Source organism: Eubalaena glacialis, chromosome 1 (genome assembly GCF_028564815.1).
Source record: "Eubalaena glacialis isolate mEubGla1 chromosome 1, mEubGla1.1.hap2.+ XY, whole genome shotgun sequence".
Taxonomy (NCBI): domain Eukaryota; kingdom Metazoa; phylum Chordata; class Mammalia; order Artiodactyla; family Balaenidae; genus Eubalaena; species Eubalaena glacialis.
The window spans coordinates 86,297,732-86,317,462 of record NC_083716.1 but is presented as its reverse complement, the minus strand read 5'-3'; the positions used below and the strand labels follow the sequence as shown (position 1 = coordinate 86,317,462).

The 19,731-nt window shown below is 42.0% G+C and overlaps 2 protein-coding genes across 11 annotated transcripts in view; one reads left to right on the top strand and one right to left on the bottom strand.

The window, feature by feature from the left end:
• The window catches only part of TBCE (tubulin folding cofactor E), a 115,020-nt gene extending 104,335 nt beyond the window's left edge, over positions 1-10,685 (top strand). For 3 of the 8 annotated variants that reach the window (XM_061182189.1, XM_061182180.1, XM_061182197.1), the window contains 10 exons: positions 514-609; positions 1,154-1,218; positions 1,312-1,376; positions 1,744-1,896; positions 2,443-2,596; positions 4,024-4,092; positions 4,639-4,698; positions 6,658-6,736; positions 7,128-7,219; positions 8,717-10,685. In XM_061182189.1, the coding sequence (XP_061038172.1) occupies positions 514-609; positions 1,154-1,218; positions 1,312-1,376; positions 1,744-1,896; positions 2,443-2,596; positions 4,024-4,092; positions 4,639-4,698; positions 6,658-6,736; positions 7,128-7,219; positions 8,717-8,766 (883 nt within the window). In that variant the 3' untranslated portion in view covers positions 8,767-10,685. The other 5 variants (XM_061182206.1, XM_061182225.1, XM_061182216.1 and 2 more) reach the window with 5 other exon arrangements.
• Positions 6,771-19,731, bottom strand: part of B3GALNT2 (beta-1,3-N-acetylgalactosaminyltransferase 2) — a 51,473-nt gene continuing 38,512 nt past the window's right edge. The window contains exons 7-13 of one of the 3 annotated variants that reach the window (XM_061182250.1): positions 18,907-18,985; positions 14,688-14,871; positions 11,770-11,895; positions 10,987-11,146; positions 10,269-10,325; positions 8,887-9,028; positions 6,771-7,203 (exon numbers count right to left, since the gene is read on the bottom strand). In XM_061182250.1, coding sequence (XP_061038233.1) covers positions 8,891-9,028; positions 10,269-10,325; positions 10,987-11,146; positions 11,770-11,895; positions 14,688-14,871; positions 18,907-18,985 — 744 coding nt within the window. In that variant the 3' untranslated portion in view covers positions 6,771-7,203; positions 8,887-8,890. The other 2 variants (XM_061182258.1, XM_061182265.1) reach the window with 2 other exon arrangements.

Genomic DNA, 19,731 nt, shown 5'->3' with positions numbered 1-19,731 from the left:
GTCTTAAGTAGATTAAATGTGTTGCGTAATCTTCCTCTTGTGTTGGTATCATTAAATTAGTATGTAAAACAAACTTAAACATGGACAGATTTACAGCAAATTCTCAAAGGATTCAAATTAATGAAAATTTACTGTTCAGAATGATTTTATTTATTATACAGGCACATGTAGTTTTTTAAAAATTAAACTTTTAATTTTGAGGTAATTTTAGATTCACGTGCAGTTATAAGAAACAGTACCCAGAGATCACATGTACCCGTCACCCAGTTTCCCCATTGGCAACGTCTTGCAAAGCTACGGTCAGTATCACAACTAGGACACTGGTCCAGTCGAGAGACAGAACATTCCCATTACCACTAGCATCCCTTATGGTGCTCTTTTATACTCATATCATATACTTGCCTCCCACCCCCTGACCTCTCCTTAACACCAGATGCAGGTATTTTAAGGCTGTATCTTTGAAAACAATTAAGAAATTAAATTTATGTTGAAAAAATTTTATCTTCCATACAGGCCGACTGATGTTCTACAGACGGTCAAGTTGTTAGACCTTTCTTCTAATCAATTAATTGATGAAAACCAGCTGTTTCTAATAGCATATCTGCCCAGGTAACCCGCTCCTAAAATGCCTATTACAATAGTTCTTAGTAAATTTTTAGTGAATGGATCCTATGCTATATACACTTTCTCAGTGGAAATATGATAATGATGATGGAATTCCCAAATTGAGTAATTCCCTTTGGGAAATTTTTATTTGAATTCATTTAGAGAATTGACTTGTGAACCACATACAGTGTAGTCTATATCTGTACTAGATCATTGAAGAATGAATAATTTGGCCCTGGTGCTGATATCAAAAGTCTTCATTCATTGAACTTTGGGAAGTAAGACTGTGTCTCTTTGCTCTCTGACACCCATTTAGCACCTAGCACAGCAGGAGGCCCAGGAATTGTTTGATGACTGCAGGATCATCAGAATGTAGCACAGAGAGTCCGCTTTGCATGCCCTAGATTGGACTTTAAGGTTTCTAAGCATTTCTCATGGGATCAAAACCTAGGGTGTAGGAAAAAATTTACAAATCTAGTCTGGTTGATATAGCCCATAGCATTTTATATTGTTCTATGTAATCAAATTTAACATTTTTACATTTCAGATTAGAACAACTAATCCTTTCTGACATTGGACTTTCTTCTATACATTTTCCAGACGCTGGAATTGGTATATGAGATTATTCAGTAACCCGTCCCCCGGCTCCCCCATACTTCAGCTTTGTTTCCCTTCTACTGTGTAACTTAATTCTCCTTCTTCTAGGGTGCAAAACATCAATGTTTCCTTCCTTGCAATACCTTGTACTAAATGACAATCGGATATCACAGGTAAGAGCTTCTTCAGAATGTATGTACTTACATTATCACTTATTTCCATTCTCATGATGCGGTTTGTAGGTTCCTGCTATTAAAGAATATTTTAAATTGAAAGAGAAATGCTTCCTTGGAGTGAAACTCCTCACACAAACCCAAAAATATTAAGAAAGAAATTAGATTAATTCACTTAACCAGCCCGTCTGTCAGTTTACACGGCACAGTTGTAAAATGTGGTCTTCCTCGTGGGTGCCCGCTGCTTGGTGAAATTCCGTGCCGCCAGTGGAACTGGGGACTTTTGCTCTTCTGCTGCTCGTCCAAATAATCTGAAAAATTAGCCTGAAACATGTTTATTTTCATGTTTTCTTTTGCTGGGTTTCAGTGGTCGTTTTTCAACGAGCTGGATAAGTTACAGAGTCTGCATACGCTGTCCTGCGCCAGAAATCCCCTGACTGAAAGCAGCAAAGACGCACAGACCACACGGCAGTTCATCGTCGCCAGGATTGGTCAGCTGAGGACCCTGAACAAGTGTGCGGTGAGTGCTGGTGTCCTGACGAGGTGTTTCTTAAACTAGAAACCAAACAGCCCAATGTAAAGAGAAGTTACAGTGGAAGATCGTAAAGGGCATCAGATGTCGTTTCCTCCAAATGGTATCATTTCCTCTCAATGGCAGTTTTTTCCAGCTCCTCGGGAGGTGGTGGTACACTCAGATGCCTGCAGGGAAAACCGCTGCTTAGCTGCCCTGGCAGGCCCAGTTTTTGTCATTTGAGGCAGGGGAGGAATACTGGGTACTCTCTCAGTAAGTCAGCTCCTCCAGGCCGAGGACCTCATGTTGTGACCTTGGGCCCCAGGCAGAGTCCAGACACTCCCATGAAGAAAAGGATAAAACTGAAATCCACTTTTCTTTTTGAAGAAACTCCTGGATTCTGTTAACGTTCAAAAGGAAAGGTAGAAATATATTGTCTTGTCCCTTTCAGTTTAATTATTCTCTACGGGTGGGCGGTGGAGAAAGGACAGGGTGTAAGACACACTCGTTAGAAAAGTGCTTTAACAGACCTGCTTTTATTTCACATCCATATAGATTCAACGAGAGGAAAGGCGTGGGGCTGAGCTTGATTACCGAAAAGCATTCGGAAACGAATGGAAAAAGGCTGGTGGACATCAAGATCCAGACAAAAACAGACCAAACGAGGAATTTCTTGCAGCCCATCCTAGATACCAGTCACTCTGCCTCAGTACGTACTGTGCACCAGGGCCCTCACGGGGCTCGGCGCGGGGACTGTCCACTAGGACACAGTTTCCTTTGGGTGTCAGAGGAGGTCCTCAGTGTTGTTGCTTTTCTCCACTGGGGCTTTTCTATACTCATCTAAATGGACAGTAGGGGCTCCAGCAGCTAGTTGGGAGCAGATAATTAATTAAAGAGTTGTCTTTAGAGAAGATAAATCTGCAGCATCTCTTAGCAGGAGGAGGGGAAAGCAGCTCTTAAACAGAAGTTCTTCTCATCTTAGCATTTACTCAATGAACTTTCGATTTCAGGAGGTGGGTCCCACTTCCTACTTCAGGATTTAGGAAGGGCAGGAAGGCCTCCAGGTCATCTCAACCCTGGCCATACCCTAGGGAATTTTTTAAATGAAAAGCATTTAATGTGGAACCTAGGCATTGGTACTTTTTAAGCTCCCCAGGTAATTTTAATGTTCATGAGAGCTGAGTGTAGTTGTTTTCCTGAGTGCTCTGTTTGGAGGGCTTACCAGTCCTGGCCCCTGGTGTGCAAGGTGCTTCCTGACCTCCAGCCCGGCTCCTTGGACACTGAAGCTCTGACTTCAGGACTCTTTGTCCCTGCTGTACTTTCCATTTTGTTTTGATTTCATTATTATTCCAAATTTCACTCTTATGCGATTTTCTTTTTTATATATTTAATAATGTGAGAAGCTCACTGCATAAACACTTCAGGCTGGAACATTATCTTTAAGGAAGAGAAGCTGCCCGTGGGAACTGCTTTCAAATGACTCCATTACCTGGCTCGATTTCCTGGCCACTTGAGGTGAATTCTAAATCACTCCTGGGCAGGGCAGGGAAGGCTCTAAAGCAGCCCTGCAGGTATGGCTATCTCCCCACTAAGAATGTAGAATACAAAGCAGACGCGTGGAGGGTATTTATAGACATTTTGTCCCTGGCGGTCCTGGCAGAAGTGAGAGGAGAAGGGGGCTGCTTTTCCTGGCAGGGGACCTGGTTTGCAGCGGTGGTTCTGGGCGCCCAGAGCAGCACTGCACGACTGGCTGAAACCTGGCGAAGGTGTTTGTGAGTCGAGTTTCTCTCAGGTCCCAGAAAGAAAGGGAACTATGACCAAAGGTGAAACTTCGCGTCAGCGTTCTAAGTATTTGCAGGCACAGCCTCTTCTTGTCTCTAGGGATCAGTGATGGGATGCACAGAAGACAGGAGGGTTCCAGGCTTGGCAGCCGTTGCTGTCTGTCCATCCCTCCAAAAAATACACTAAACCGGTAACCAAATAAAAGGAAGCAGATCCCAGGTTCGCATCCAGCTGCTGCTGGGTTCATCCTGGGAAAGGAAAAGGCTAGGTTGACACTTAACCTGTACATTTTTTTTTCCCCTTACAGTGGCCTTTTGGTTTACCATTCATCCTTTTTCATTTCTCCTTAAACAGAATATGGTGCACCTGAAGATGGGGAACTCAAAGTGCAACAACCATTTTTGCTCAAAAACCAGCTACTAAGTAAGAACCCCACATTCAAAGACCGCTTATTTGTATTCGAGTCCTTAGATGCTGAAATAGTGATGACCTAATAGGGATTGTTTCTTTTAAGTACGTACCTAGAGGAGTAGTTCAATTTTTAAAGAAATGATGACTCTCAAACATATCTAAATTCTGATTTTGAACATGTTAGCAATTCCCATTCTTTAAACTCATTTAACAGTGTTGCACATGTGGGAAGTATTTGAGTAGTGAACTGAATTGTGATTTGGAAATTCGTGGCTTTTCTTACACTTGAAAACCTAGATAAACCGTTAGGAAAGAAGTACTAAGGAGAAACGGGAAAGCCGTAGAATGTTGGTCCAGCTCTTTTTTGTTGTTGTTAGTAATTCACTGAAGTATTAATAGAAGGAATTTTAAACATCAATAAGCATCCTATTCCTTTAGTGGGATTTGAGCCAAGTTGTATGAAGAGCTGCATCCTTTGGCCATGGCTGGTAATGTGCATGTGATGTAAATCCTTCCTACAGCAGGGCTCAATTCGTCTCTTTCCTATTTTCTTTCAAGCACTGAAGATAAAACATCCTAATCAACTTGATCAGAAAGTCATAGAGAAACGACTGCCAGGTAAGAATGAGTCTCTCTCTCCTCTGCTTATGCTTCTGAATCGCTGGCCCTCAACACGAGGTGGCTGGAAGTAAAACATTTCATTCATTTCTGAAGTTGTGGGCTTTTACAGCTTACAGGTTTTCACTAGCTTTTACGTTCTAAGATGCTAACACCATGCTAATAACATCACTCCCCCCTGAAAGTTCAAGTCTCGCATAACTTTCAGCTCCTCTAGAGAACAGCTTTGTTGCAGTTACCTCTTCAGCCAGAGGCAGTAGCATGGGAGCGCCAGCCCTTTGGGGCCTCCCCCAGGCCCTCTGCTGGTTAGTTCTCACACTGCTGCCCCGGGGGCTTTCCTAGGCCAGAGATGTTCTGCCACCGGGCTCGGGTGCTTTCTATCCCTTACCAGTCAGGAGCCCCCTGCAGAGACAGCTCTTGGACGCTGTTTTAATGGACACACTTGAAATGGTTTTCTTTGAAAAATACCTCAGAACTTTAAACCTTGATGCTATTGGAACTGATTTTATTTGGAAAATACTTTTATGTCAACAAATTAGATCAATGTAACTTACCTTAAACTGTCACTCAAAAGAAAAATTACAGTCTGAATCTCAAGATTAAACTTGATTCACAGTTAAATACTAAAATATAAACAGCTAAATTTAGCACAGTGAGGATTTGAAGAAGGAATAAAATATCTATTACCGTAAATGACTCTAGTGAAATACCCTTCTGTTTCCCTGTCAGTGCAGTGAATTCACATTGATTTTTTAATTCATTTTTATCAAATAAAACAAGCTTATCATGGTATTGCTTATGGAAGGCTTTGGTTGTGCCCAAAAGAAGTACCTTTATGATCCAGAAACATCATCTAGTATCAATTTACCAGTACTGCTCCATTTTTACTTACTAGAAATCCAGTTTCTATGCCTGTGACCATGTAATGTTGCTACTGTTAACATAATGATGAATTAAAACGAGTGGTCCCCGCTTCATTATTCTGTTTTCAGACTTAACTACTGTCAGTAAGGCATGCATGGGGACAGACGAGTGGGAGAGGACCAGGACTTTTTGTTAAAAGTAGTTAGCTTTGGACGTGTTTGCATTTTTCCTTCTCTTACGTGAAATCAACTTGTGGGAATGTGCTCAAGAATGTTCTCGCTAGGGCTGTGTTAAGTTTCCTTTTCTGGGCTTCCCCTGGGAAGGCGCAGAGCCCCCTGGGTCAGGGACTGTGGAGAGCGCCGTCCCGGGCTGATGGGCTGGTGGCTCCTCCCCCACCTCCCACGGTGTTCACGGTCTGAGTTTCATTCACCTTCAGCTGGAACTAGCAGAGACAAGAATAATCCAGAGAAATTATATGTCATAATTATGCTTCAAGCTATTCCAAATCTGAGTCCTATACTCTCTGAACTCACTCAGCAGTCAGAGTTAAGCCAGCACTAACCACCCTCTGCACAAGGAAAGCCAGTCCACCTAAATCTTTTGAAATGACAAGATTATCTATCATATATTCACAAATAAAAGAGCAGATTATGTTAATCGACACTGTAGTCTATTTAGTGTCTATATTCAATACATAAACAAGAAAAGGGCCAGTTTTTATTCTAAAATAAAGATAACATTTATTATCACAAGTTGCATAAAAACAGCTTTTACAAAAATTATTTTTGATAGAAAAATATTTGTTTGAATACATGTGATCGTTGTAGGAACACCACACTATTGCTGTACCTCCAGCTAAAGCTTCAAAGAAACTGTATTGCTCATAATCAGACATCCAGTATTTACCACACCCATCTTTGGAGAGAAGTTCGTAGTGTTTTCTGAACAAACCGAAGCTTTTCCTCATTAAGTTACATTCCCATGCCTGGTGGTCCCCTGTATGTGTATCGCATTACACACATAAACCACAATGATTACAGACTGGGAGCACCGGAAGGGGGCTTGTGGATCATTAGTCTACACCTCACTTTACAGAGGAGGAAACTAAAGCCAGAGAGACTGAGACGCATCCTCATGGCGCCCGAGCCCCACACCAGCGTTCTCTCAGTAACTCGTAAGTAAGTAAGTAAGCACAAAGGTTTAAAAAGTTAATGATTTCACTCACGTTTATTCTTCTGTGCTGAGAATATGATTTCTGGTTTATTCAGGTTAAGGAGGAAATATTAAACACCGCTGAAATGGTATGAAAACTCATCATCAAAGGGCACTTAGGTCAAACATCGGCTCCGTTTCCCCCAGCCTCCCAAACGACCCCCTAAGTGGTGACACTGTGATCTGGTGGCCCACGTGGTGGGTGAGCCATTCCCTGATCATTTTACCTGGGTACATTGATAGTATGAAATGACAGTGACAGCTGTCATTACAGTTGTGGTCTTGTCACGTGAGCTCGTTTTACAGGTAACTGTCCTTTGAGAGAACTTGATGGTTTTTCTTTTCCTTGATAGAATCCATGACAATTCAAAAGGTGAAAGGCTTGCTGTCACGTCTTCTCAAAGTTCCTGTGTCAGAACTTCTGTTGTCCTACGAAAGTCCCAAAGTAAGTTGCCCAGCAAAACACAAAGTCAAGTTGAGTTCCACACAGTATGAATTGCTACTAAGCTATGTCTCTACGTAACATGGTCTGATTCTAAATGGAAACCATACATCTTCGTTGGGGGAGGTTTTGTCACATATGTCTTAATCACCCCCACCCCTTTGTCTAATTTTAGATGCCGGGCAGAGAGATTGAACTAGAAAATGATCAACAGTCATTACAGTTTTATTCTGTGGAAAATGGAGACTGTCTATTAGTGCGATGGTAACAGCCAACTAATAAAATTCAGAGGTTAGACCGTTTATCGTGACTGGGGTTCACTGGAAATAAATGACTTATTGGGCCAATTCGGTCCAAAAAAAATGAGGTTTTACAAGTTGCCCTAAGTGTAAAACAGCTGTAATTTTCATAGGGAAGAGACCGTTTCCAGGCTTGTATATAATAGCCCTAATAAAGGCTTTGCACCTAGTAACAATTTTCAGAATTTATTTCATAGTTCATGACTGTATTTCATTATGAGAAGATTTAGATACTAAATAGAACCTCACTAGTCTAAGAAAATCTGAACACAGTTAATGTCTTCATATAAGACCAGTTTTAATGGAATCCTCTATTGACACCACTGGTTTAAAAGGTTACTAAAATGATTTGGTTGGTCATTTTGGGAAATGTCCCTTAAACTGAAGGAAGCACATCCTCTATGTAGTACAAATGCTATGATTTCTCTTCTCAGTTGCACTGTTTTTTGAGTACTTACAAAAATTAATTACATGCTTTTCCCTACAGTTATACCTAAACTGAGACTACATTCTTCTACAGAAGCTTACTAGTGCTGACTGAAATTCAGTTACATTAGGTAAACATTCGGCAATGAAAGGAAGAAAAGCAAGATGCTTTCAATGCCAAGGATTTAGAACTATCCTTCCCTATGGCGTTAAAACCCTGAGAGGTGTTTGATTTTACTTATATTCACAAAATTTTAGCACTTTAAAGAAAATAGGAGTACTAAGCTGTGATCGTCAGGATTTATGTTAAATGGCAGAAGGAAACTTGGGTGGAATCAGTCCACTTAATAAATGAACTTTAAAACCAAGGTCCAAAACTCAGCGTTACACTGGTTCCTTTGTAAGTTGCCCACTTCACTGAGAGATCCGCAAAATCTGACATGATTTCCAGAAACCCCTGACTTTGGTATCAGTGACCACTGCTCATACGTGATCACAGATCACTTCTGTGAGTTCTTTTTGGCCCTTAATTATCCTTACGCTATCCAGAGCTATTCTGCAATCTAGGTTGAAATTCGAACTTCCACTTACTGCTCAAGATTTCTGAACTAGGCCAAGTTTTAACCAAAAATGATAGGTAATAAATTACTAACAGAAATGATGCACTAGGACTTGGAAATATTTTTTTCTTCTATAAACAATTTGGTATTTTTCAAATCATCTTCCAATATATAAGTAATTTTTTTCTTACACTACAGTATCTGTTGATTTTTAGAAAGGAAATTTTGTGCAAATGTTAAGAAATACCACATTGGTGACCTGTGAAAGTGCCAGCCAAGAACTATCCTGAAAGACCATATAATCTGCGGCCAAACCTTGGGCTTTCCTCAGACTTCCGCTCAGATCATCATTCACCCACCCTGACCTTTAACACTGCGAACTGACCTCATCATCCTCTTGCTTCACACCGACAAGGATCACCGCACAACTCCTTCAGTTTCCACAGCTGTGTTAGTTCTCGCGGAGAATACTGAGGGGAAGACAGCATTCCTGTTTCACAGGTCTTCTCACACAGCCACAGGCTGTCCTGTTGAAAAACGAAACAAAAGCTGATTTGGGAGCCCTGACACCCTGCTGGAAGACAGCTGAAAGCGTGCATACAGGAGCTTCCAGATCCCAGTGAGGCTGAAGTTATTTCAAAGACAAGTGCATGTGTGAACCCACCCAGTTTGTGGGGGATAGGAAAAGCACACACCGGTGACCCTGCGGCTGTGGAATAAAGAAACAGTGCAGTGTGTGCATTAAGAGTTTGCGAAGGGAGTTCTATGACGAGAGGGTGTGGAAACCACAAATGCAGAGTTTCGTATTTGCTACTGGAGAAGAGGTGGCCAAATAACATTATGAACAACAGCAAGTATTGAGGGAATGGTTACAATATTCGGGGGACAATACCAAGTGCTTTATATTTTCTCACAATAACCCTGTGAGGTAGGAATTATTTCCTTTTTACAAATGAGAAACTAAGAGTGAAGAAACTTGCTCAAGGTCATGCTGGTAGGCTGAGTAGGAAAGATCGAAATGGAGTCTTGTCAGACTCAGAGCCGGAGTTTTCACCCACCAGCCTACTTCCCAGCTCCGTGGACTGGCTTCTGTTTCCAGCAATATAGCAGAATACAGATCCCATTCAATTTGAGAACATAAAAAGGAGGGATATAATAAAAAATGTCTTTTTAAAGGATGGCTGAACTGGTGGCAAAGGAGAGGAAACTGGAGAGTAGAAGGGCCTGGAGTCAGCGTGTGCCTTGTACAGGCCACGCCTGGGGACAGGAGACTGACCACTCCTTCCTACAAAGCCCTGTGCCCCTGGGGGCCGAGAGCCTCCAGGGGTATTAAAGGAAACAGAGGAGGCCTGTCTGTCTCCGCCCTGACCCTGGACGGGTGGGATGGAGAGAGTCTCCCCTGAGCATCTGGAACCGTAGCCCGCACTTAGGTGGGCCTGCAGCTGGAGTCACATTCTGTGGAGCCACCTCACTGCCAGAATCTGAAGTCAGCTGATTCTTTTAAGTTTTAAAGCTGCAAAGAATTTCTGATCAAACGTATAAAAACTTAATTCATTGTGAGTAGGAGAACTTCCATTCAAAACATTTCCTTTTGGTTTAGACTCAGAAAAATATTGTATGAGATCTAGGCAGATTATTGTGAATTAGATCAAGAGCACAGTGATGATGCCAGAAGACCGTCCACTCACTGTTCTGCCCAAGGTTTGATAGAGAAACCTCGCTGAACTCCTCAGAACCCAGAGCCCAGCCCCACTCAGGCTTGCTTACCTGGTATCTTTTAGGTCCTATGGCTGCCATCCAAATGCCCATGCTTACATCTTCACCCTGCACAGGCCCCATAAAGTTTAAAATGTAAACATTTAAATGCTGTTTCATCTATAAAGACAATGCCACACCCATTCCCGTAAGTAATCTTTCTACTTCTTTGTTTTGTGATTATTCTAATATGCAGTGCTGAGGATGTATTATAACACTGATACACGAAGTAAAAGCTACCTGCCATTAACACACCACAATGAAGTCTGACTATACACACCAAGCAGCCAGCCCCTCTTCTCGTGGACCCTAAACTTCCAGCACTAACGGTATGAAAGATGCACTGGATCTAAGAACCAGGCAGAGTTTTATTTATTTGCCATCTCGGAATCAGCAAAAAAGCAAGCTTAGTATTAAGCTTGCTGAGTCTTCCTTCTTATGAATATCAATCTTTACATTCCTTTAGGGACTATACCTTTAAATATTGGCTGAAAACATAACAGAAGGCTCAAAGATTTAGGAATAGAATTTAGAGCCAAGATGTGAGGGATGGATGGGATGGGATGGGATGGGATGGGAGTGCATCCCGAACCTCTGAAGGCTGCCTCCTATCTAGAATGAGTCACATGCCCCTCCCCAAGAGCAGCTGGCTGTGCTTTTAATGATGGAATACTGAGTGGGATAAAACCTGTTTGGTGAGTGTACTCTTAGGTCAGAAATCCTTAATTACCTGGTAGGTCTTTAGTCTCCCCGAGTTGCCAGCCAGCCAGTGGACGATGTCCCTGGTGATGACATACCCTGACCCGCACGCAAAGGCGGGATAAGCAGGACTGGGGTACTCCAGCTCCTGCCACTTCCCGGTTCGGTCAACGGCCCAATTCAATCTGAAACTGACACGCAACATGAGTCGGCTTCTTTGTGTTGCTCTGACACATAGCCTACCACTAGTTAAGCTTGAGTCCTTAATGATCACTACAAAGGAATAAGCTGTAGAAGCAAGGAAAGAAGAATGAGGGATTATTGTTTTCGTCTAAAGACAGGAATTATTAGTGGTGTTTTATATAAAAGACTGATACGTTAAATCCTCTCCAAGTTGTACTTGTGGAGTTTCTGAATCATCTTGTGTAGATATATTAAAAATAAATAAATGAAAAATAAATCACCAATCCCTACTGCATTCCTAAAGACACATAGAAAATGGTTTCAGAAGTGTGTCACAAATTTATTCTAATGTACAGCAGCTTCTAACTTGAGTAGCACTTAATATGTAGGGCATGAGGATAAAAGCCACATCATTTTCCCTCCATTACATTAGCCTGAGGTTTTCCATTTAAGAGAGTTTTTTCCCCTTTAATTGTAGATTAATAAAATATAGTGACCCAGGGGCCTAAGAGGGAAATTTCCTATCTCAACCACATTTTTCTTATGATAAATGACTTGTATATTTCATTCTAAATTAACATTTGCTCAGTACATGAAATGAACGCCAGTGGCCTAACAATGTTTAACTTACTTTCCCCACCAAAAATTAGGCCCATCCAGATTCTTAAGGGCGATTCTATTAAATACAGCTTCCAAGTCTATGTAACAGTCGTCATCCGTCTTTAGCAACAGATCAAAGCTGGTTGTTTCCACAGTCCTGTTGGCGAAAGGGGGGGATATGAAAGTCAGGGCGTCCATACGAGGAGACAAAGCAACACCAATGTGGTGACACTGCTAACATCTTAATGAAAACTGGCCCTGTACTATCTGTATGCTTGTCCAGCTTTTATCCATCCAATATTGGGAGCATCTGCTCTAACAGAACATCGCTGCTGCCAGCTACAATCCTCACTTAATATTAACAAAGGGGTATAATAGAGAGGTGCCACGCCAATTTTAAAAGGTATAAGGAATAAAGAATACAATGAAAAAAAGATCTGGCTTAAGTAGAATATATAATCAAACAAATGCTTCTTAGGCCTTGCCCAGGTCAGGCCAGCATGCCTATTAAGCATCTGAACCTTGCCCCTTGCGTTCTTAATGAGAGGGCCACGCAGATGAGGGGACAGATGCCATAACTGGCCTCTCACACAGAACGCCGTCGTACAACAGAATGTGTTCCATGCTGCTATGGATAGTACACTCAGGTATTTTACGGTGTTTAAAACTCTGAGTTACAACACTGAAATACATTTTCCCTTGGAAACGATTTCCAGTAATTCAGCTATTACAAGTGACCTTCTGGAAGGCACAAGAGGGTGATTTCATTTATCTAGACATTAAAAAATATATAATGGCAACTAGAGACAAAATTGACTCTTTGATTTCACATTTCCAATCCCTGTACCTCTTTTACCCAGAGCTTGCGAGGGAACCAGTCAGAAGACAGAAATTTGAATTAAAGAAATCTGGAGAAAGTTTCATTTAGGCCACAAAATGGTGAATTTAACAATGGGTCCACAACAAAAAGCATAACCCTACGTTTCTAAAGTTCATTTCTAGTTAATAGCATAGGCCGTACATAATATTTGCTAATTAGAAATAAACTTTTGTGATAAAGGACACTGAGGTCACTGATGGATCACCTGAATAAAGATGAATGAAAAATAAAGATGTCATTTACGATGTGGAGGGTAGATGGGGGGATGGGCTACTGGGAAGCAGGTCCAGACGTACAGCCTGTCAGAAGGTCACTGCAGTGTTCCAGGTGCACATGATGGCCCAGAACAGACAGTGGCAGAGAGACTACGGAGAGAGGCCAAGATCACAGAGATACGCAAGTAGTAGAAGAGACAAAACTTAAACTGAAGGTAGTAATTAGACCAAATTGAACTTCCACAACTGGGAGTCAGCTCCCTATAGAAAGCCCTAGAACTCGGCAGTCCTGACCTCCCACTGCCTGGACCCCCATTCCCACTTCACCTCTTATACACCCTCGCCCTCGCCTTGGCCGACCCATAACAGGAACCCCACTGGTGACCTTGAGCTAAAAGGTTCTTTCTCTTACTACAGCTGTCAAACTTAATCCTGTTATTCTAGGCATACCCACATTTCCAGCTCACATTTATATCTGCCCTCTACCCACAAGATGACTCCAGAATTACACTGACTTGCCCCAGCTATGAAACTACCGCCCATAAACTAAACTGTCTACCCCTCAGGACCAGGGAACTATATCCATAAAGGATTGATGATTTCCCATTCTGCTCAGGGCAAAACAGAGAAGAAAAGAAGGGACAGACTCGGGGGCTCACCGAGCAACAAGTTCCCTGATAAAGTTTTAAAAAAGACAAAGACGTGAATATACTTTATGGGTTTGGTCTAGACAGAAAGAGAGAGAAGGTTTCAGTTCTACACTCAGGGTAGACAGTATCAGGGGGCTCACAGCAAGTTATGGGACCCTAGAGTAACATTAACAACTACATGTATTCAATTAAGAAGAGTCACTGTTATATTATTACTGGTGGTGGTATTATAATAAAAGTAGGAGTTACAACCAAGATCCAAGAAATACTGGAGGGTCTGGGAAGTTAACAATATGGTAGACTATAAGGGTTGCTGAATTTCATCGTATTCAAGCTTCTGGAATTAGGGCAGGTAGTTTTTAAATGGGTTGGAGGAAAGAAAGGAAATATAATGTGGATGTTCAGCTGAATGGAATTCAGATCAGTAACCTGGGTGTAAATGGGGATATAGGTGGGTGGGTATGAAAATGCCTGAAGATCGGCCATTTTCAAACTCACTGATTTTCACCTAATGTTGGCTCAAGACAACTATGTAAGTAGGAATGACTCAGAGTGAATCAACTTTTGCCTTGTTTGTTTTTTTGTTTTTTTGTTTTTTTTTTTTGAATCCCTCCAGCTTCTGAATCTACTCCTCCCTGGATTTGTTTTTGCTGAGTCACACTCATTCCCTCTTTGGAAATTCTTACTTATTTATTTATGGCTGTGTTGGGTCTTCATTTCTGTGTGAGGGCTTTCTCTAGTTGTGGCAAGTGGGGGCCACTCTTCATTGCGGTGTGCGGGCCTCTCACTATCGCGGCCTCTCTTATTGTGGAGCACAGGCTCCAGACGCGCAGGCTCAGTAGATGTGGCTCACGGGCCCAGTTGCTCCGCAGCATGTGGGATCTTCCCAGACCAGGGCTCGAACCCGTGTCTCCTGCATTGGCAGGCAGATTCTCAACCACTGCGCCACCAGGGAAGCCCGCCTTGTTTTTGATACATTAATAGCGTTCACATTATGGATCAGCTCATCGAAATAATAAAGCGGCAGCATTTTAGAAGATCAGTCCTCACAAAGAACCAGGGTACAACAGATCACGTCCCAGGTGCACAGTGCTCTTAGGTTTGTTTGTTTTTTTTAAAAAATCTCAGTGGTTTGATGTTGATAAATTGTTTCTACATCAAAAGAAAAATAAAACAATACCTACCCAACATTTTTATAACCTACCATTTATAGAAGTTCAGTAATTTTGCAGGAACATTTCGATAAGTGTCAACCACATCCACAAACACAATATCATCATAGAAGCTGCTTTCCTCCTTCAGTAAGGCATCCTCCTCATGGAGATTACTTATATGATCAAGAAGTCTTCGAGGGCGAGAATGAAGATTTTTTAAGAGAGCGTCACCTTCTAAGAAGGAAAAGAGAGCTGAAGAAAAAGGCTATTGCAAACTTAAGACCCAGAACTTGTAACATTATTGCATTAACCCTCCTCCCAAGGTAACCTAACAGAGCACAGTTGTTAGGAACTCTGAGGTAGGGAAATGGGAACTCCCACACATTGCTGGTGGAGAACAAAGGGATACACTCACTGCGGGGAGCAATTCAGCAGTACCTAGTTAGGCTGAAGCTGTGCGGACTGTTTGACTCACTAAGTCCACTTGTAGATATCCCCAGAGACATTATTTTACACATTCACAAGGGTATTTATGGCAGCACTGTTTGTGACAGTGAAAAAATTGAACAAGCCTCAATACCCACCAAAAGGAGAATGGTTAAACTGTGGTATATTCACATAATGGAATACAGCAGTTAAAAAAATTAACCTGCATAGCAGCACTATTTACAGTAGACAAGACGTGCAAACGACCTAAATGTCCATCAACAGATGAATGGATAAAGAAGATGTGTGTGTGTGTGTATACACACACACACACACACAGAGGAATATTAGCCATAAAAAAGAATGAAATGCCATTTGCAGCAACATGGATGGAACTAGAGATGATCATATTAAGTAAATCAGAAAGAGAAAGGCAAATATCATAGGATATCATATCACTTATATGTGGAATCTAAAATATGACACAAATGAACTCATCTACAGAACGGAAACAGATTCACAGACACAGAGAACAAACAGACTTGTGGTTGCCAGGGCTGGGGAGTGGGGAGGGATGGATTGGGAGTTTGGAGTTAGCAGATGTGAACTATTATCTATAGAATGGATAAACAACAAGGCCCTACTGTACAGCACAGGGAACTATATTCAATATCCTCTGATGAACCATAATGGAAAGGAATGGGAAAAAGAATGTGTATATGTGTGTGTGTGTGTGTGTGTGTGTGTGTGTGTATATATATATATATATATGTATAACTGAATTGGTTTGCTGTACAGTAGAAACTAACAACATTGTAAATCAACTATACTTCAAAATAAATTTTAAAAAAAATTAACCTGATCTTGGATGTTAAGAGGAATGGCACTAAAAAATAATGCTGAGTGAGAAAAAGTATCTTGCCAATTGATATGTACAATGTGATACCACAGGTATAAATTATAAAATACTTTAATCAAAACTGTATGTTATTAAAAGTTGTATACACATGCATGTAGTAGAAAGTAGAAAAATAAGAATGGGAAGCGTACACATGAGTTTCAGGACAGCGGTCTCCTGTCCAAGGGGAAGGGAGAGGAACAGGGGGTAGGAAGTACTGGGAGGGAAGGGGCTTCAACTGTATCTGTAACGCCTTATTTCTCTGAAAACAAAGAAAGGAAGCAAATATGACAAAATGCAAACATCTGTTAATTCTGAGCAACAAGTACATGGGTGTTTCTTATAGCACTCTCTGTTTTTGGTTTATTTATGATATTTTATAATAAAACTTATGACCAATGTGCTTAGAAGACATTTTAATTACCACCTCACAAGCTCATGGATTGTTTGTCACATCTGTGCAGGGACTGTCCTCAAATAAGGCAGCAATCCTATCACTAGCGCAGGATTTTCTCAGCTGTCTCAAATTAGAAAATTTCTGAAAACTAAACAAGTGAGTGGCTGAGGGGTGGGGGAGAGAAACCGAGATGTAATCCAGCCCTCCGCTCTCCGTGACTGCGAACAGCAAGACTGGGCGTGAGGGCCGAGGGCCTGTGTCTGATTTCTACCTCTGCCCCTGTCGGTGAGGTACTGGACGAGTCACACGTTTCTGGGCCTCAGCATTCTCATCTGTAAAAGGAGGAGTTGGACTAAGTCTGTGGTTCTCAAGAATGCTTACTGAAACACAGATTCCTAGGCCCCAAGCCTAAAGATCCAGCGGGTCTGGGGTAGAGCCCAGGAATCTGTATTTCTAACCTGTAACTTCCTGTAACTTTGATGCAGGTGGACCACAAACAACCCTTTGAAAAACACAGGCCTAAATGACCTCGGGTCCCTTTCAACTCTTACACTCTCCTCTAACGTCCTTTCACTTTAAAGATAAGGATAAATATACACAATTTAACACTTGAACGAAAGTGAAAGTGTTATAAAATTGCAGCAATAGGAATGGATGATAACAAGAGCAGAAATACAGGCTTTTTCATTAACAAATTGTACATGTTGGTTTATTCTGCATATATCTGAAAAATACGAGTATAAAGTAATAAAGTAATATATCTGTGTGGGGGGCGTTTTTTTGGCTGCGTTGGGTCTTCCATTGCTGCGCGGGCTTTCTCTAGTTGTGGCGAGCAGGGGATACTCTTCATTGCAGTGTGCGGGCTTCTCATTGCGGTGGCTTCTCTTGTTGCGGAGCATGGGCTCTAGGTGCGTGGGCTTCAATACCTGTGGCACGTGGGCTCAGTAGTTGTGGCTCACGGGCTTAGTTGCTCTGCGGCATGTGGGATCTTCCTGGACCAGGGCTCGAACCCGTGTCCCCTGCACTGGCAGGTGGATTCTTAACCACTGCGCCACCAGGGAAGTCCCTCTGTGTGTGTTTTAAATCTGATCATCTGTCTAGGTGCCATTTACAAGTATCATGTGGTTTACGGCCTCTCAAACTTTGGAGGCATCAAACCCATCTAGGGAGCTTATTAAAATACAGGCATCTGAGCTCCAATCCTGACGATTTTTAACTCTGTAGGCTTGCGGTAGGGCCCAGCCAGAGATGCTAATGCCCAACAAAATCTGAGAATTTGTGTACCCTGTGATTCTTCTGAACAGCACGTAGATCCTCAGATTTTAAAAAATTATAGTCAGATTTTCAGATATATCCAGTCCATGAGAAGAAAAATCTATTCATTTTAATTCCTTTAGCCTAACACTTGAGTTATTTCTCTCTTGTTTGAAAGGAATTTTCCTCACCCAAACCTTAATCCTTTAGCCTCAGTGAGAGAAAACTTAAGACAAACAGTTGTTTAGGGTACAGTAGTTGCTCCCTGTAGAACAGTTTAGTGCCAGAAGTCTCAAGGGCCCCTCAAGTTTTTAAAGACTCTTGATGGTACATACATGAATTAACTGGCAAAAGAAAGGAAGTCGCTAGACATGAAGTCAGATGGTGTGTAACACCTGTACCCGGCCCCCCAGTGTGAGCTGTTTTACGAAACTGGCCTGACCTCCCGATCTGAGTCCTCCCCAGGGCTGAGCCATTAGCCTCTGTGAGCTAAGTCCATACCTTCCCTAGCAGAGTGGTCTCACAGTTTTATGAAAAATCTCTGGACTAAAATTAAGGATCCGTAAATATTAAATCTCTATTTTTAATGGCAGGTTTGTGGGTAAAACCTATGTACCTATTCCAGCCTACCCTTAGGGGTGATGTAAGAATAGAAATGCTTTATGAGGAAACACTGTATAAATAAAGATGCTAGAAATTGAAAAAAGCCACAGCCCATTCACATCTTAAAACTACCTGTAGTGGCCTCAAACAGGGGGGTCTGCCCCATCCTCAACCCTGCACTATTAAGGAAGACCCCTGAAGACCTGCCTCTCAGAATACGGCCTCTGCTCTCCCCAAGTCACTGTGTGCCTTCAGGGAAGCTGTGTCCTAATTCTTTTATAGGAATCCATGATCTGCAGAGCTTTGAGAAGCCAGATGATGCACTACTGGGCACCTTTGCTCCGTTAAGTGATGATCAGGACAAGTGACCAAGAGCAACCATAGCTTTGCTTAGAGATCACTGATACAGGAATTCACTGATGTGGATATTTTCAGGAGCATCACTCAAGAAGACAAACACAGCCACTTCTTTTTGGGGTGGTGGAGAGGGTTGCAGAACTCTGAATATATTGAAAGCCATTGAATCAAATACTTTAAAAGGGTAAAGTATACGGTATGTGAATTATGTAGCAATAGAGCTACTATTTTTAATGACCAAAAAAAAAAAAAAAGATTACCTTTGATGTCAAAAGTATGAAGATGAGGTAGGCGAGATTCAGTGTGTTTTTCAACTTTTAACCAGTTGACTTACCCTGAATAGTATAAAGAAAGCCACCTGCAACTCCCTCCACACCTTCCATGAATTCATGAGGCAAGGCACCCTCCCCAGCCTGAAAGAAACCAGAATAGAAGTGCTTGGAGTTTTATTACTAAGAATACATTTCTTATATTTGAAAACTGATTTGGCACAATTCATAATGTGACGCCACAGCACATAAATCCATCTAAGATGCTGATGTACTAGACTTACGCTATCAGGATGACATCAGCATTCTAGTTTTGTCGTCCAATTCCAATGTCCAAGATCAGGTACACACAGTAATCTACGGATTAGTGTTCAGCATTCCAGCCTACATAGAATCACGTATTCTTGAACTTGCTACCAACACTATTACCAAGACCAATTTTATTTTACATCCAAACTCCACCACTTAAAAAAAATTATAACCACCTCTGATTTCGTGGAAATTGAAAATGCCCGTGAGTGCAAATACACCCGAGCACATTTCAAAGTGACAGCTGCCACGCAGAGACAAGCCCTCTAAGCAAACAGTTCAGCCCGAGCCGCACTGATGACTGATGTTGCTGAAGGTGCCCACTGCACCAACAGCCATCAACAGTCCCCTCTGCCGCTAAGGTGTGGAGCATCTCTGGTTATTATGAGATTTACCTCTTCTACCTCACAGGTTACCCCAGGCCCTTACTCAAAGTGAGGGGCCTCACCTCTGTGTGTTCCACCCCAACTTAACACCCTACCAGCGATCCAGCTGCTGCGGGCTGGATGGGACTGTCACAGCCACGCCTCAACATGTTTACAGCATTTCTTCTTGATGGGTGGTCGAGAGGGCTTACTGCC